We start from the raw sequence: 18,764 nt of genomic DNA, 5'->3' as shown, positions 1-18,764 counted from the left end.
AAAAAGGCTATTTCAGAAGAAAAGAACACCATATACAAAGGGAGGGACTCTAGAGAAAGCATGACGTGTTCGGTGAGCTGCTCCTTGTTCTGCATGTTGGAGCAGAGTACATGTGAAGGAATGGGGAGGGATGAGAAACACAATGTGGCCAGAGCAAGATGAAAAAGTATCTTCCAGGTCATATTAATGATTTGGGTTTTTTCTCCTTGTATTTGAGTTAGGAGTAATAGAGACTGCTGGGGACTATGTGTACAGATATCATGAAACTTTACCACTGCCCTCAAGAGGTAGATAATCTAGTTAGAGAAGAAAAATGTAGTATCAATGAGAGTAGGAAAACCATCAAGGAGTTGGGACTTAAGAGATTCTTTGTATTTAGGCAGTTACAGAAGATGGCAGAGCAAATACAGGGGTAGGGGCTAAGATTACAGAAAGGTATAGCTGAGGGAATTCTGCGTGAGGGCCTTGGCACTGAATGAAGGGTGTATACCAAGAAGTAGGGTAACCATGAAGAATAACAATTTTCCTCATATGATAAAATAATGGAAACTACTATGCTTTTTCCTTTCTAAAAGGGAATCATAAATATTTTTGGGGTATTGGGATGGAGATGAGGAAGCCTAAAATATTACAAGATGTGTAACACCATATTCCTTCTAACATGGTAACAATCCAGCTGGTAATGATATAAAAATTTGAGTCAAATAGATGCTTTAATAAAGATTATTCTTGTGTGCCGCAGCTGCCTGAAGGTATTCAGGCTTAAAGTGCTCTAAGGTACTTGGTATATTTCTCCTTATTACTTAATCTCTTCTGTATACACTCTCCCCCAAGGAAACCAGTTATTCCCATTAAATTATGCTATAAAAGGGCAGATGTTGGCTGGGCATGGTGGCTCATGCCTGTAATCCCAGCACTTTGGGAGGCCAAGGTGGGCAGATCACCTGAGGTCAGGAGTTCAAGAGCAGCCTGGGCATGATTGTGGGTACCTGTAATCCCAGCTACTTGGGAGGCTGAGGCAGGAGAATCGCTTGAACCCAGGAGGCAGATGTTGCAGTGGGCCGAGATCGTGCCATTGCACTCTAGCCTGGGCAACAGGGCGAAACTCCAACTCAAAAACAAAAAAAAAAAAGCAGATGTTTTCCCCATCCACTGTCCATTTTTTCCTTTTTTCTTTTTTTTTCTTGAGACAGATTCTCACTCTGTCACCCAGGCTGAAGTGCAGTGAATGGCACAATCACAGCTCACTGCAGCTTTGACTTCCCAGGCTCAGTCAATCTTTCCACCTCAGCCTCTGGAGTAGCTGGGACTATATGCGCACATCATCATGCCCAGCTAATTTTTTGTAGAGACAGGGTATCAACATGGTGCTGAGGCTGGTCTCAAACTCTTGGGCTCAAGTGATTTGCCTGCCATGGCCTCACAAAGTGCTGGGATTAAGGTAAGAGCCACCATGCCTGGCCTTGTCTAATTCTTTATCATAGCAACAAAAATTGAATAGGATATATAAGGCATGTGGGCACATGAAAGAAATATTTTCTTATTGAAGAACAGTTTAAAAAGGAATTCATTTTTTACTACTAGGTGCTTTAGAAAGATGAATTTCTGGGTAATAATTTTTAAGAAGTGGAACAATATAGCAAATTAGCTAAGACAGATGCATACCTACTTTTTCTGCAGGGCTCTTAAAGCACACCATAACACTCTTTCTCCTCCTCCACCAGCATTGCAGTATGGATGAAAAAATGCAATCACCATTTGATTTTTCCCAGTTTTGCTAGTTGACACTAATTTTTTCTTTCTCTGTAGCAGCAGTCTGATTCCCCAAAGGATAATGACCAAACATACACATAAAGTTCCACATACAATTAGCCCAGGGAAGAATAATGAATAAAAAAACCTGAAATAAGAGGACAAAGTTGAGAAACAATGTGATATATACATTTAAAAATTTATAAAGTCTGCTTTTACATATCTACTTTATATATTAGTGACAAAGAGTTGTCTTTAACAAGTCTGCTAACTCCAAAATACTCAAGTATGAAAATTCTAATGCTGCTAAATATCCAACATTAAAAGGATAAGTCCTCCTTAATTCCAATCCCCCTAGCATGTTACCAATTTAACATACTTTAATCAGCAGTAAAAAGCAACACTGAACCCCTTTTCTCCTCAGTTTATGTGTTATGGGATTAAAAACAAATGTAACTATTAATCTAAATAAAACATGATTAAGAATGTGTTACATACTGTCATTCTGAGGGTTAGATGCCAAAGAAATATGTCTTTTGAATGACCAATATTCCATTAGTTATAAGTCTGGTAAGATAGTAAATCTTCTTCATTCTGTCACTTCACCTCAAATAGAACAATTTCCGGGGTAAAGGAATGGAACTTAGATTTCTCCACTTCTATTTCAGTTCTGTATTTGCTGTATTTACACGACCTAATACTACTACCTTCCCTTATGTGCCTCTGAATGAGCTGCCAAAAACCCACTAATGTTCTACTAATATTCATTAATAAACTCATTCACAAAGTGACTATTAAAAGGTTCTCTATTACTGTCAGGTGGACTGAAGCTCTGCAAAAAACAAGGGCCCAGGCTTGCTCACTATAATATCCCTAATGCCAAGTATGATGACTGGCACAGAGAAAGCATCCAATAAATATACGACTGATGCAAAAGTTTATTACCTCTTCAGATGTTGCTTAAAATACGTTAAAATAAAATGTCAAGGTGCTTTTCTTTTAGGGTTGCCAATACAGTTGGAACCTAACCCAATATTTTTCATACTCTGCCTGTCCTTTACAAAGGATTTGAGGAAAGCTTATAAGATTTAAAAATAATAAAATGTGAAAAGTTAAATAGTGAACAGCAGACTGGCCTGTGGGCTGTTTAGTAGCGTAAGCAAATAGGAACTAATGCATAGTGTATCAGTTCGTTTTCACACTGCTGATAAAGACATGCCTGAAATGGGGAACAAAAAGAGTTTTAATTGGACTTACAGTTCCACATGGCTGGGGAGACCTCAGAATCATGGTGGGAGGTAAGGTACTTCTTACACAGTGGTGGCAAGGCAAAAATGAGGAAGAAGCCAAAGCCCAAACCCCTGATAAACCCATCAGATCTTGTGAGACTTATTCATTATCACAAGAATAGCATGGGAAAGACAGGCCCCCATGATTCAATTACCTTCCCCTGGGTCCTTCCCACAACAAATGGGAATTCTGGGAGATACAGTTCAACTTTAGATTTGGGTGGGGACACAGCCAAACCATATAATTATGCCCCTGGCCCCTCCAAATGTCACATCCTCACATTTCAAAACCAATTATGCCTTCCCAACAGTCCCCCAGAGTCTTAACTCATTTCAGCATTAACCTAAAAGTCCACAGTCCAAAGTATCATCTGAGAGAAGGAAAGTCCCTTCTGCCTATGAGCTTGTAAAATCAAAAGTAAATTAGTTACTTCCTAAATACAATGGGGATACAGGTATTGGGTAAGTATAGCCATTCCAAATGGGAGATATTGGCCAAAACAAAGGGGTTACATGGCCCATGCAAGTCCGAAATCCAGTGGGGCAGTCAAATTTTAAAGCTTCAAAATGATCTCCTTTTACTCCAGGTCTCACATCCACGTCACGCTGAAGCAAGAGGTGGGTTCCCATGGTCTTGGGTAGCTGTGCCCCTGTGGCTTTACAGGGTACAGCCTCCCTCCTGGCTGCTTCCATGGGCTGGTGTTGAGTGTCTCCAGCTCTTCTACGAACATGGTGCAAGCTGCCGGTGGATCTACCATTCTGGGGTCTGGAGGATGATGGCTCTCTTCTCACAGCTTCACTAGGCAGTGCTCCAGTAGGGACTCTGTGTGGAGGCTCCAACCCCACATTTCCCTTCTGCACTGCCCTAGCAGAGGTTCTTCATGAAGGCCCTGCCCTTGCAGCAAACTTTTGCCTGGGCGCCCAAGCATTTCAATACATCTGAAATCTAGGTGGGGGTTCCCAAACCTTAATTCTTGACTTCGGTGCACCCACAGGCTCAACACCACATGAAGCTACCAAGGCTTGGGGCTTCCACCCTCTGAAGCCACAGCATGAGCTCTATGTTGGCCCCTTTCAGCCACGGCTAGAGCAGCTGGGACACAGGGCACCAAGTCCCTATGCTGCACACAGCATGGGGACCAGGGGCCCAGCCCACAAAACCACTATTTCCTCCTGGGCCTCCAGGCCTGTAATGGGAGAGGCTGTTGTGAAGGTCTCTGACATGGTCTGCAGACATTTTCCCCATGGTCTTGAAGATTAATATTAGGCTCCTTGCTACTTATGCAAATTTCTGTAGGCAGCTTGAATTTCTCCTCAAAAAATGGGTTTTTCTTTTCTACTGTATTGTCAGGCTGCAAATTTTCTGAACTTTAATGTTCTGTTTTCCTTTTAAAATGGAATCCTTTTAACAGCACCCAAGTCACCTCCTGAATGCTTTCCTGTTTAGAAATTTCTTGTGCCAGATACCCTAAATCATCTCTCCCAAGTTCAAAGTTTCACAAATATCTAGGGCAGGGGCAAAATGCCACCAGTCCCTTTGCTAAAACATAAGAAGGGTGATCTTTGCTCCAGTTTCCAACAAGTTCCTCATTTCCATCTGAGACCACCTCAGCCTGGATTTCATTGTCTATATCACTATCTGCATTTTGTTCAAAGTCATTCAACAAGTCTCTAGGAAGTTCTAAACTTTCCCACATTTTTCTGTCTTCTTCTGAGCCCTCCAAACTGTTCCAACCTCTGCCTGTTACCCAGCTCCAAAGTCGCTTCAACAGTTTTGGGTATCTCTTCAGCAGCAGTCCATTCTACTGATACCAATTTACTGTATTAGTTCATTTTCATGCTGCTGATAAAGACATACCCGAGACTGGGAACAAAAATAGGTTTAATTGGACACGGGGCACCAAGTTTAATTGAATTTACAGTTCCACATGGATGGGAGGCCTCAGAATCATGGCAGGAGGTGTAAGGCACTTCTTACATGGTGGTGGCAAGAGAAAAATGAGGAAGAAGCAAAAGCAGAAGCCCCTGATAAACACCATCAGATCTCGTGAGACTTATTCACTATCACGAGACTTATTCTCTATCACTAGCAGGGAAAAGACTGGCCCCCATGAATCAATTACCTCCCACAACACATGGGAATTCTGGGAGATATAATTCAACTTGAGATTTGGGTGGGGTCATGGCCAATCAGTATCACATAGTTTTCACAGTCCACATGAAAACATACAAACTCATCAGAAAAATAAATTTTGCTTTTTTGAGATACAGGGTTTCACTCTGTAACCCAGGTCAGAGTGCAGTAGTGCAATCATAGCTCACTGCAGCCTCAAACTCCTGGGCTAAAGTGATCCTCCTGCCTCAGATTCCTGAGATGCTGGGATACACCCAACATTTTTTAATTAAAAAGTTTTTTTTTTTTGTAGAAATGGGGTTTTGCTATGTTGCCCAGGCTGGTCTCAAACTCCTGGCCTCAAGTGATCCTCCTGCCTTGGCCTTCCACAGCACTGAGATTACAGGCATGAACTGCTGCACCTGACCAGAAATAAATATTTTATTGATATTATTTTGAAATAAAATTCTCGTGGGATTTCCTATTTTGAAGAAATCCTCATTTGTTCCTATTGTGAACAAATCTCATGTGGGATTTCCGATTGTATACTTGGAAGAGGTAATTGATTATATTTGAAATCCCACATAAGCACTTTATTTCAAAGCTAAAATAATTTTGTCTCAGAATACGTTTATACTCTTTAAAATTTTACCAAGGATCCAACAGAGCTTTTGTTTATATCAGAGTTTCTCATCCTTGACACTACTGACATTTTGGACGAAATAATTCTTTGTTGGGGAGGTTCTCCTATGCATTACAGACATTTTGTAGCATCTTTGATCTTGACTCACTAAATGCCAGTAGCACCCCTCCCAATCAAAATTATCAGTTGGGCATGATGGCTCATGCCTGTAACCCCAACACTTTGGGAGGTTGAGGTGGGAGGACTGCTTGTGCCCAGGAGTTCGAGGCTGTAGTAAGCTATAATCATGCCACTGCACTCCAACCTGGGCAACAGAGCAAGACTCTATTTCTAAAAAAATAAATAAAAAAACCTCCAGATATTGCCAAATGCTAAATGTCTTGTGAAGGGCAAAAGTCACGCCTGGTTGAGAACCAGTGGTTTACACTGCTTATATCTGCCAATATTTAGTATATTAGAAATGAAAACTAAAGAACTTTAAAATTTTTATGAATTCACTTAAAATTCTTTCATTACATATTAACATATTTTTTATTTAAAAAAAACTGTCTTTTCCAAACCAAAAAAAGATATTTAGCAAGAAGGGTGCCAATGTTTTACGTTTTTTGCAAATCTCTTTAATGTTTGGCTTGACGTGAAACCAGATAGTGGCTACTGTTTCCTGTTTCTGCATTAAATCTGTAGTGACATGTTGTTTTTGTTGAAGTATATGACGAAAGTTCAGGCTCACTTAGATATGTAGTAGGAAAAGGGAGTATATTTTAATACATATTGATCTTATGTTTAGAATATATTTAAGTTTTCAAGTAGTTACAGATATTCTTTGATCCTAGACCAGATTTGACAAGTTAACGCAATTTCTGAATGTCAGTTGCAACATAGACTCTGAAACCCTATCAATGACCTTTTCATACAGTTAACTAAAATCCACTAGTGTAATTTGCAGTTCAAATTATCTTTTTTAAAATTTTTACGATGTAAAAAGTTACATAAAATATTTAATTTTTTACATCAATCGTAAAAATTAAAATAATAGATTGTCAAAAAGCAGAGGATTCAACATAAGCTTTATATTTAAGTGACGTGTTAACAATGGAAGCTTTGGTGAGTTTAAGAGGAGAAACTAAGATGAGAAGGAAGATCCTGTTCTTTACCGAAAAGAGACATGATAGATTGGAAAATGTCTCTGGCTCAATAGTAAAGAAAAATGAGGAATGAATATAAACAATTTATGACAGACTAATTAGAGTGTGAAAGAGAAAGAAAAAGCTGAAACAGGGAAGGGAACACGACCCCTCAGTCAACAGTAAAGCAGAAGAAAACGCGGAAAACTGAGTCAAGACCTAGTCTGTTCCAGCCCATACAGGCCTCCAAGAAAAAGACTGCTCATTGGCCTGAGAAATTACCTTAGATTCATGACAAGGTAAGCCATTTCCCCGCAAAATATAGCTACACTGGACAGGCAAGTACCACTATAAAACAGAAAACGTCTGTGAGCCCACACGACCGGCTCCTCACCTCAAAAAGCTGCACAGGCACCAGACCCCTTGGGCGGCCGCCATCTTCCGCCGACCCTCGAACACAGGAAATGCTTCACTTTCCTTTTCTCTATTGGCTCCCGATAAAGCGAGCCGTGCTCGCCCCGCCCCCACGGGCCAATTGTGCGTTACAATTGGTTACTGGTAGCTGCTTCCCACGGCCTTTCAGCCAATAGAATCTGCCGAGGCGTAGACTAACGTTCGGCGTGGTGAACACGGATCTCCGCCCCCTTGGGCGGGACAGCAGTGGGGGTTGGGCCGAGGAGGGCGTGGCCTGTGATTGACAGCCGTCGCTCCCGCCCTCGGTCCCCTCCCCCACTGGAAGCCCCAGCCTGGGCACCCGCGACCCCGCCCCCGGTCGAGAGCCCGCCACCCGTTGGAGGCCAGTGGCTGGCCTTTGCACACCACAGATCGATTTTTCAGGTGCGGAGTTCACTCTCGCCGCGGTTGCTTCCTTTGGGATCCGAGGCACCGGCAGCCAGGCTCAGAGTCCGAGGAGGGGCGGCGCAGAGCGGACACGTTGCGGTGCCACTCGGCACCTTCCCTGCAGGCGTTGGGCTAGCTCTGGGAGCCGGGTCTGCGGCCCGGTTCTGCGCCGCTCACCTGCCCTTCCGCTCCCGCACACGCCTGAGATCCCAGGACAGTGTAGGAGCGAACCGGCGCGAGGTGGCCGAGACCGCGGACCAGGACGGGCCTCCCTGTGGCACCGGCACGGCCGAGGACACTGAGGCACCGGCGGGGCCGGCAGCTCCAGGGCGGGCACTGCCAGCCCCCCAGGGAGTGGGTGAGAATCCGAGGCCCACTCGCCCCGCGTCCGCGGGTCGGGAGGACGGCGGCGCGCAACATTGAAACAGCCTTGTGGCTAGGGCAGCACATTGCCCAGTCCCAAATCAACTGGCGGTGCCCGGGCCCCTCCTTGCATTAGAGCCGGGCCAACGCCCTCACGCCCAGCGCCTCCTCTCCCGGAGGCTTTACACCGCGCCCTCCTCCGCCGACCTGGTGACCTTTGGCTCTGAGCCGGATCAGAGAAGAATTCCGTGTCCGCGCGGGACGATGCCTGAGCAGGAGAGACAGATCACAGCCAGAGAAGGGGCCAGTCGGAAAGTGAGTTTCCTTCCCCCGCGCCCGCGCAGCGTGCGCACTCCCACCCGGAGGACTTTCCTCCCCGCGTTCGGCGCTTACTCGCTCCCTGTGGGTGCGCAGAGAAGGCCGAGCCAGAGCCACAGCTCCAGGGGCGTCGTGGTTTGGGAGAAAAGGACCCTTTAGAAAGAGCTTGTCGAACAATGGAAAACCCCGCACCTCAAAATTCATCTTTATGCTTTTAAGGGGTCTCATGCTGGAGAGGTAAAGTGAGCGTCGATTTGCTATGCTAGAGCTCTCATGACTCTGAACGATGAAGGTAATTACCTGGATAAGTTATTCAGAGTCTGGTGCTTGGACCAGATATAAGAGTCTGGTGCTTAGACCAGATATGGTATATCAAGTCCCTGGAACTTTTATAACTGTTTTAAATTCATTTTAATTGTACGAGTAATACATTAAGACAGTCTTTTAAAAATGCAAACCGGCCTGAAATACTTGGCATGAAAAGCAGATCTATTTTCCAGTCTTTTTCTATTCATGTACCTATGTCTTCAGCAAATATTTATTGAGAACTTATGTTTCAGGCGCAGTATTGAAGAGTTGATACAATAGTTAACAAAACATGTATCTGTATGTAATATGCACAAACTCAGAGAACTCTTGAGGTTTCGTTTGTGTGAGGTTTAAAAATTTTTGTTTTACCTAAATGAGATCACTGTATGTGTATTCTCTTTTTTAGTTTAATAGTATATGTTGGAGATTGTTTAACTGTCTTATTCAGTGCAACCTCTGCAGAGTTTGAATGCATCATAGCTTTTTCATGGTTTTCTAGTAATGGGCATTCTGTTTGCTACTTTTTTTCTGTCTCTCTTACAAGTGAACATCTCTGTACATGATTTTTAATGCTGACACTTTTACTTTAGGATAGACACTTAAGCCTGGATTGCTGGACAGAACAGTAGGCTGTTTCTTTTCCACAAATTTCTGAAACTAATTCAGCTACATTGCTGGGTGCCCTTTAGTGAATTCATCTAGGCTCTGGTGATACAGAAATGAAAACTAATTGATTAACAGATGGACAGAGAGAGGCTGGCTAATAGGTCATTTGTACGGTGTGATGACTATGCATTTGATAGGGGTATGAAGAAATGTTGGGAGGGGTGGCTTGTGCAGAGGAGACACTTTCAACTTCCTACAGTGTCCCCACCTAGAGAAAAAAATCCTTATCCTTCCAATCAAGCCCAAGACTTGCCACCTCCTTGAAACGTTCTGTAACTGCTCCTGCCCATGTTGACCTAACTGTCTTCTGGAATCCTCTGATAATAGTGTTGACCAACGTTATTAAGCTTACACATGTGCTAGGCATTGCATTATGCACTTCCTATCCCTCTATGTGCACTCTTGCATTTAATCCTCACAAAAACCCTTTGATGTAGGTATTATATCTTGTTATGAACATTTATTCGACAAATAGTTTTTTGAGTACACCCATGAACCAGGTGTTTTAGACACTGGGGATTTAGCTAGGACCAAGACCTTGCCCTCATGAATTTACATCCTAGTAGGAGATAGGAAAAAAAGGGGAGGGGATAAACAAATATATAGCATAGGGTTTAAGGGAAAACAACTTCCGTGCCCCATGAAGATTCACTGAAAAATCAACTGACAAATGACAGATTAGTAGAGAAGGCATACACATTTATTAAGGTGTGTGAGAATCTTATAAAATAAAATCTCAAAGAAAGGCAAGATCGTTACCACTTTTATGTCATCTTGAGGTTACAGAAAGAGTGGGGCCTCTAAGCTTGGGCAAAAACAAGTTATGGTTGTAAATCAGGTTATAGGAGGGAGAGAAGAGGAGACCCTACTAGCAAAAGGGGTCTTATGTAGATGAAACCTCACAGGTAGCAGCTCTCAGTGAGAATAAATGTTTCAGACCTTGAAGCTTCCAAACTCAGCTGATCTCTCCCAGATCCAGACAAGGAAGGGCCTTTTAAAAAAACCTGGCTGCGTTAATGTAGATTCTCTACAGATGCTTATCTCTCTCACAAAAGACAGTAGGACTACTTTTATCTGTAGGCCCTCTGAACGGCCATCTCAAAATATGTCAAACAAGTCTATTTTGAAGTGAAATGTTTTGGTTTTCTTCAGTAACTTTATTTCAAGTACTGGTAAGTACTGTAAAGAAAATAAAGCATTTTGGGGCCAGAAGTTCAAGATCAGCCTGGGCAGCATATCAAGATATCGTTTCTAACACACACACACACACACACACACACACAAAATTAGTTGCACATGGTGGTGTGTGCCGGTTGTCCCAGCACTTGGGAGGCTGAGGCAGGAGTATGGCTTGAGCCCAGGAGTTTGAGGCTGCAGTGAGCTGTGATCCCACCTCTGTACTTCAGCCTGAGTGACAAAGCAAGGTCCTGTCTCAAAAAAGAAAAGAAAGCAGAGTAAGGGAATAAGATAAGGAATGACATGAGTGCAGAGGAAGATGCTGTTTTAAGTTTTAAGTAGGTAGTTAGGGAGTGATTTCTCTGGGAAGGCAGGATTTTAGTAGAGACCTGAATGATTCAGATTTCAGAGAAGTGTCCTAGGCTGAGAAACCATAAAGTGTGAGAGTCCTAAGGCAGGCGTGTGGTAAGAAGAAATATATACTTGGTCTTGTCCCAAGTTCCTGACATAGCTTCTAAAACCCTTGTAATTTTTTGAGAAATGGTGATAAGAGCATCTTTTGTTATTTATAGCAAATCCCTTTCACCTCTACCTGAGTTTCTGCTAACCAGAGGGCCCTTGATGGGCCCCTAGATAGCTTCAGGATGGAGGCTGATTGCCTGAGGAACCAACCACGTGATTAGGGTATTCGAAGTTTCAGCCCCATACTGTAACCTCTGGAGATTGTGTCAGTCACCAATGGACAATGATCTAAACAGTCATGCCTGCAGCATAGAGCTTTCTTAAAAATTTTTTTTTTAACCAATGCAGTGGATCACAAATAGAGCTTTCTTAAAAACCCTAAATGATGGGTTTTGGAGAGCTTCCTGTTGGTGAACACATCAAGGTGCTGGGAAGGTGATGCCTGGAAAGGGAATGGAAGCGCCTGGAAACTTCCATTCCCATATCTTGTCCTCTCTTTTCCATGTGGTGGTTTCTTAGCTGTGTTTTTATAATAAACTGGTGATAGTAAATAAAGTGCTTTTCTAAGTTCTGTGAGCTGCTCTAGCAAACTACCCAACCTGAGGAGGTGATTGTAGGAACCTCCTGACTTCACAGTCAGTTGGAAGTGCAGGCAGCCCAGACTTAGCGACTGGCATGTGAAGTGTGGGCATTCTTGTGGGCCTGAGCCCCTACCTGTGAGGTCTGTGCTAACTCCAGGTGGTTGGGGTCAGAACTGAATTGAATTGTAGGGTACCCAGTTAGTGTCTGGAGAGTGAGAATTGGTTGGTGTGAAGAAAACCCCCATGTTTGGTGTTAGAAGTGTCGTGAGTGGAAACAGTACAGAAGAGTTTGGGGAACAATAAGAAAGCCAGAGTGGCTAGAGCAGAGGGAAGGACAGGGAGTGGTAGAACAGGAGGTCAGAGCTCATCATTGCTTTACAGATGGGGAGACTGAGTCAGGCACAAGTTAAGTACCTTGCTAATAAGAGGCAGATCTAGGATTGAGTCCTAACCAGGCCTGCCTGACTTTCTCAGCTATTTGTTATTGTCGAAACTTATTTGACACTTGTCATATCACCTGGCAGGATTATTTACTGAATATAGCTTTTATTTGCAAAGAAGTGTGCTTGAAATGGGGACCAGGTTTGTACCCTTTAAAAAATATTTCCCACAGCACATATAGGTGCACCACAGTTGTTCTTGAATGAATGAATTCTCGACATGATTTCTCCATGTTGTGGAGACCTCTCTGTGGGGCAGCAGTGACCTGGTCATTCAGCCTCAGTCCACAAACATGGAGCACTTTCTGTTTGCCTGGTACTGGGCCAAGCAGGGGAATGCAAAGATGAAGAGAGGTCAACCCCTGTGCTGGATGGGTGCCAGGACAGAGCTGTCTACACAGTACAGCACCCACAGAAGGGGCACAAAAATTACTTCAGTGGGAGGTGGTGCTCGAGTGGGTCTTGTAGGAAGAGGATGTGTTGACTAGGCATACAGGAGCATGGAGAGAAGGGCCTTGAAGGCAGAGACCAGCATACTTAAAAGTCCAGAGGACTGGAAATGGAAAGAGGCATTTAGGGGTTGTGAGGGGCATGGCAAGGCTGGAAGAGAGGCTGAAAGGTCCATGGAAGACCCTGTTTATCAGGCTAGGATTTTGGACTTTGCTGCACGGGAAAACAGCATAAGGCACTCCTGCAAGGCAAAGGGTGAACTGGGCAGGGAGCTGCGGGAGACCAGCTAGAGGCTATTGGAAATGATCATCCCAATCCAGACCAAAGATGGCTGAAAATCCTGAAAAAGAACTGTAAGTTGGCTGTTCTACCCTTATTCTCTATGGAATTGACTTCTTGATAGAGAAACTCGGCTGTCTAAACTCAACTGTCCTGAGTGTTAGAGGCCAATGGTAGTTTTAACAGCAACCAAGTGCAGTTGTTACCTACAGAGCAGGGTAATAAACTAAGCTAGTGAGAGACATGGATTTTAAATGCTTCTTTACCTGATGCACATTTTCCTCTCAATGGGAGGGATGGAGATGGCCCAGTAACATGAACACTGCTCACTGATGCCATATCATAGGTATCCAGTAAGTATGCATGTTCAGGTGACTTTAGTATTATTTTTGTCTATAAGAGAAAATTGGAATCATTGCGTAGTGATGTTCTGAAATGTCCATTGCTTCTTTTTCTTGTACAGACTTTTTTTTCTTTACCTAAGTTAAAGGAGAAAATCTGAGCAAATCAAAGGTCAGTGAGATAGAGGGCAAAGCAGAGAATGACTTCTTATTGCAGTGTAACTAACATAGCAAATACAACTTTTAAAACACTAGGAATTGTGAAATCTGTCATTTCTGAACATAGCAGCTTTGTTGGAGCTGGAAATTTAGGAAACCACATGGATGGTGTGGCCAGCAGTTTCTTGTTTCTAATCTCAATTGTGCTTTCTAATGCCTTTTACTTGTCCTTATCAACTTCGTGTGATTCTTGGCAAGCCTTCACCACTTGGAGTGAGCCCTCTGCTTAATCTCTGCTGTCCCTTATTTTCAACAGGTAACCTCACTTCTTACTCAAGGAAATTGACATTGAGTATGTTTTTCTTCAACTTTAAGCCTAGTTCAACCAACCTTCTCCCTCAATTTTTCTTTTCCTTTCCAACTTTTATTTTTGTTTCAAGGGGTAGATTTGTTACATGGGTAAATTGTGTGTTGTAGGGTTGGGTGTACAGATAATTTGTCAACCAGTAGTCAGCATAATACCACATAGGTAGTTTTTTAATCCTCTCCCTCCTCCCCCAGTGTCTTTTTTTGTGTCCACGTATACTCAGTGGTTAGCTCCCACTTAAAAGTGACAACACACAATATTTGTTTTTTGCTTGTTGCGTTAATTTGCTTAGGATAATGACCTCCAGCTCTATCCATGTTGCTGCAGAGGACATGATCTCATTCTTTATTATGGCTGTGTAGTAGTCCATGGTATATATGTACCACATTTTCTTTATCTACTCTATCTTTGATGGTTATCTAAGTTGATTCTATTTTTGCCATTTTGTGAATAGTGCTGCAGTGAGCATACACATACGTGTGTCTTTATGGTAGACATATTTATATTCCTTTGGGTATACACCCAATAATGGGATTATTGGGTCAAACGGTACCTTGTTTTCTTTTTTTTTTTGACAGGGTCTCACTCTATTACCTAGGCTAGAGTGCAGTGGCATGATGATGGCTCCCTGCAGCTTCAACCTCCTTGGGGTCAAGCAATCCTCTCATCTCAGCCCCTCCTGAGTAGCTCAAACTACAGGCACATGTCATCACGCCCAGCTAATTTTTTTTTTTTTTAATGCAGAGAAGAGGTTTTGCCACGTTGCCCGGTTGGGCTGGTCTCAAACTCCTCGGCTGAAGCAGGCTTCCTACCTCAGCTTCCCAAAGTGCTGTGATTACAGGCATGAGCTACTACGCCTGGCCAAATGATAGTTCTATTTAGAATTCTTTGAGAAATTGCTTTCCACAATGGCTGAACTCAGTTACATTAGTTTCTCCACAACCTTGCCGGCATCTGTTATTTTTTGAATTTTTAGCAATAACCATCCTGACTTATGTGAGATGGTATCGCACTGTGGTTTCAATTTGCATTTCCCAGGTGATTTATAATGTTGAGCATTTTTTCATATGCTTGTTGGCCACATGTATCATGTATGTCTTTCTTTGAGAAGTGTCTATTCATGTCCTTTGCCCATTTTTTAATGGTTCTTTTTTGCTTGTTGACTTGTATAAGTTTCTCAGAGATTCAGTATTTTAGACCTTTGTCTGATGCATACTTTGTAAAATTTTCTCCCATTCTGTAGGTTTTCTGTTTATTCTGTTCTAAATTTTATTTAGACCCTTGTTTTCAACAGGTAACCTCACTTCTTACTCAAGGAAATTGACATTGAGTGTGTTTTTCTTCAACTTTTAGCCTAGCTCTACCAACCTTCTCCCTCAATTTTACTTTTCCTTTCCAACTTTTATTTTTGTTTCAAGGGGTAGGTTTGTTACATGGGTAACCCATTTTTATCTCCTTATCTCTGGAATTGGAGGATAGGCCTGTCTGCTTTTCAAGGTTGTCCTCTCTACCAGGGTCCTGGACACCTTCCTCTCTGCTTGTTCTTGAGCCTACTAGTTATTGACCATGTTTTCTCTTCACCTCCAGTTTTTCTCTTTTTCTGCTGACTTTTCTTTTTCTGCCTGTGACACCATGCAACTTGCTCTTATTCTAAAATCTCTCCCATTACTTTCACTAGCTGTCATACTATTTCTCTTCTCCCTTCCTCCCTCAGTTTTCTAGAAAGAATAGTCTGCACTTGCTCGTTTACAGACAGCGCCTAGGAGCCCCACGTGACTCACGAACAAGAGCGTGATCACTGCCATGTCACCCTCCCAGCTGCTCCTTCCTCATCTTTTTGCATCACCCATAGGAGTACCTGCCACAGAAGTCCTCAATTTTGTGTTCATTGAAATAAAAACCCAGCTTTTTATTTTCTATTAAGCTTTGTTATAAATGTATAAATTCTTGAATAATACATTATTTAGTTTTCCTCCTTTCTGAGCTTCATAGATATGATATTACAGTATGTTTAGTCTTAAAAGACCAGCTTTTCTCATTAGACATTGCATTTCTAAGATTCATTGCTGTGTCAAATGCCGTTGGGAGGTATACAGTAGAGTTTATCCAGTTTCCTTGAAGAGTACTTGTAGGTCTGTGGGTTTTTGTACTTCACGAGCAGCTCTGTTGTGAACATTCTTGTGTCTCCTGATGCACAAAGGCAGTCGGCTCACTGCTTTTCCCATTACTTTCTGGCTTTTCCTTCACCACTGTCCAGAATCCTCTCGTTTGGGTTTCCACAATTACCAAAGACAGATACTCCCAGTTCTTATTTTAATGGCCTCTGCTATGGTTTGAATGTTTTCATCCCCTCCAAATTTCATATTGAATCTTAATCCCAGTGTAACAGTATTAAAATGTGTGTCCTTTAGGAGGTGATTGAAGCCTTCACGAGTGGGGATTAGGTGCCTTTATGAAAGGGCTGGACGGAGGGAGTTTGCCCCTTTTCACCTCTTCAGCCATGTAAGGACATCATATTTCTGTCTTCTGGAGGATACAAAAACATCCATCTTAAAACAGAGCAGCCCCCACCAGACACTGACCGACCTACTGGAGGCTTAATCTTGGACTGTCCAGCCTCTAAGAACTATGAACTATGAGAATAAAATTCTATTATTTATAACTACCTAGTCTGTGGTATTTTGTTATAGAGTTACAAAGTGACTAAGATAGAAATTGGTACCAAGAAGTGGTGTGTTGCTGTAACAGATACCTGAAAATGGGGAGGTGGCTTTGGAACTGCATAAAGGGTAGAGGCTGGAAGAGTTGGAGGCACATGTTGGAAAAAGCCTAGATAGTTATGAACTAAGCGTTAAGGATTATTTTGGTGAGGGCTCAGCAGAACAGAGCTGTAGACAGAACATGAATCATCTTAGAGATTACTTAAGCCGTCATGATCAGAATGTTGGCAGACATATGGACAGCAAAGGTCATTCTGATGAGGTCTTAGATAGAAATGAGGAATATTTTATTGGAAACTAGAGAAAAGGCTGTTCTTATTTTATTTCTAAAATGGAAGAGAACTTGGGTCAATTGTGTCTGGGCCCTAACGCTTTGTGGAGGATAGAATTTAAGAGTGATGAACTTGGATATTTGGTGGAAGAAATCTCTAAGCAGAGTGTGCAGGGTGCTGCATGGCTTCTCTGGATTGCTTATAAGAAAATGCAAGAAGAAAACAAATTAAAGACTGAAATTGTAATCAAAAGGGAAGCAGAACTTATAAAGATTTGGAAAATTTTCAACCTGACCAGAACATAAAGAATAAAAAGGCTGCTGAGAAGAATGGCCTTTGGGACTGCTATTCCTGTCACAGGCCCAGAGTGCCTGGACCTTGAGGACAGAACACCTTCTAGGGAGGGGTCCATGCACCGTCAGCAGGGCTGTGGGTCTAGTTGCCCAGGGCCACCTCGAGTCTCTGCTTGCTGAATTCTGCAGTGCTCCTTGGCCACCCCAGCTGTGGTTCAGGTGTGGCTGGGGCTGCTGCTCTAGAAGGTGCAGGCTATAAACCTTTGTGTCCGTGTGGTGCTAACTGGAGCTGAGCAGATTCAGGAGCTGTGGAGTGTGGCTACTTCCATCTAGATTTCAGAGGATGTCTTGGAGAACCCGGGGCCCAGGCCCTGTCTATGGGGAAGAGCCACCACAGGGTGCCCCGACTAGGGCAATACCATCAGGGTCATGAATTGGGCAGTGCCAGACTGTACACAGTTCAGGGCTCCATCTAGGGAGAATGAAGGGGAGACTTTTATAAAGTGTTCAGGGAAGCAAAACAAAGAATAATTGATTGGTTAAAATAGAAAGGCCTAGTTATAAGCTGTCATGAGATTAGAGAAAAAAGTAAAAAGGAATAAAAAAGAGCCTAGTTAGAGTTTAGTTGGTGGTTTCTGATTGATCAAGTCTCTAGTTAGAGGTAGTTGATGGATTCTGATTGGTTAAGCTTAAGCTTTGTTTTACTGTCTATATTGAGTTGGGTTTGGTTTGCTTACATAGGAACCTGAAGTGCTGGTGTCGTTTCAGCCTGCCTCCTGATTAATTATTATTTTTTTAACACAAGCTAGAATGCAGCTCCAACTGCCTGATACCTGATGGCCTAAGACAGCTGGTGGCGCTGCCACCCTGTATTTCAAGTTGCACTCAGCTGAAACAGGGAAAGGCAAGGATAATCCTGCTCTTTTTTAAGGAGCCTGCTCAGGAGCCCTGACAAACAACTTTGGCTTATATTCCATTGGCTAGAACTTTGGCTAGTTTTCAACATCTTAAAAATGGAAGACTTTACTGTATAAAACTCCAGCTATCCACATTCTCTTGGGAGCTCTGGTGATACCAGGCCTTTTGACAACAGTTGGCTGGAGCTGAGGAATGGCTGCCCCCTCGAGGTGGGTATGAGCTCCTCCTGTGGCCACAAGCCCCGCATGGCCTGTTCTGCTCATTTAAGTTACTGCTTGTGACAGCACAGGCACACGTTTGCTTTATTGTCCTTTTGCAGATGCTGTTTTTATTTTTTAACCAGTTGAAGGTTTGTGGCAACCCTGCACTGAGCAAGTCTACTGACGCCATTTGGGTAACAGCATGTACTCACTCCATGCCACATTTTGGTAATTCTCATAGTATTTCAGATTTTTCATTATTATTATATCTGTTATGGTGTTCTGTGATCAGTGCTCTTTGATGCTACTATTGTAATTGTCTTGGGGCCCATATAAGATGGCAAACTTAATCTATAAATGTGTACATTCTGACTGCTCCACTGACTCCAGCAGTTCCTGTCTCCGTCTCTGCCTCCCTCTCGGGCCTCCCTATTTCCTAAGACACAGCAATATTAAAATTAGGCCAATTAATAAACCTACAATGGCTTCTAAGTGTTCAGGTGAAAGAAAGAGTCCACCCCCTTCAAATCAAAAGCTAGAAATGATTAAGCTTAGTGAGGAAGGCTTCTCAAAAGCTGAGATGGGCCGAAAGCTAGGTCTCTGGTGCCAAACAGTTGGCCAAGTTGTGAATGCAAAGGTAAAGTCCTTGAAGGAAATTAAGTACTACTGCAGTGAACACATAAATGATA

The 18,764-nt window shown here is 42.9% G+C and overlaps 2 protein-coding genes across 5 annotated transcripts in view; one reads left to right on the top strand and one right to left on the bottom strand.

Annotated features, from left to right (window-relative positions):
* Window positions 1–7,387, bottom strand: part of ALG11 (ALG11 alpha-1,2-mannosyltransferase) — an 18,169-nt gene extending 10,782 nt beyond the window's left edge. Inside the window, exons 1-2 of the mRNA XM_017542468.2 lie at window positions 7,316–7,387; window positions 1,670–1,900 (exon numbers count right to left, since the gene is read on the bottom strand). Of these exons, the coding sequence (XP_017397957.1) occupies window positions 1,670–1,900; window positions 7,316–7,359 (275 nt within the window). The 5' untranslated portion in view covers window positions 7,360–7,387. The remainder of the gene's footprint in view (window positions 1–1,669; window positions 1,901–7,315) is intronic.
* Window positions 7,388–7,600: 213 nt separating this feature from the next.
* ATP7B (ATPase copper transporting beta) overlaps window positions 7,601–18,764 on the top strand; it is a 77,965-nt gene continuing 66,801 nt past the window's right edge. For 2 of the 4 annotated variants that reach the window (XM_017542465.2, XM_017542464.2), the window contains exon 1: window positions 7,601–8,439. In XM_017542465.2, coding sequence (XP_017397954.1) covers window positions 8,389–8,439 — 51 coding nt within the window. In that variant the 5' untranslated portion in view covers window positions 7,601–8,388. The remainder of the gene's footprint in view (window positions 8,440–18,764) is intronic. The other 2 variants (XM_017542463.2, XM_017542462.2) reach the window with 1 other exon arrangement.

Source organism: Cebus imitator, unplaced genomic scaffold (assembly GCF_001604975.1).
Source record: "Cebus imitator isolate Cc_AM_T3 unplaced genomic scaffold, Cebus_imitator-1.0 Scaffold145, whole genome shotgun sequence".
NCBI classification, from domain to species: Eukaryota; Metazoa; Chordata; class Mammalia; order Primates; family Cebidae; genus Cebus; species Cebus imitator.
Note: the sequence above shows the minus strand (reverse complement) of the source record. Positions and strands in the feature narration are given on the sequence as shown.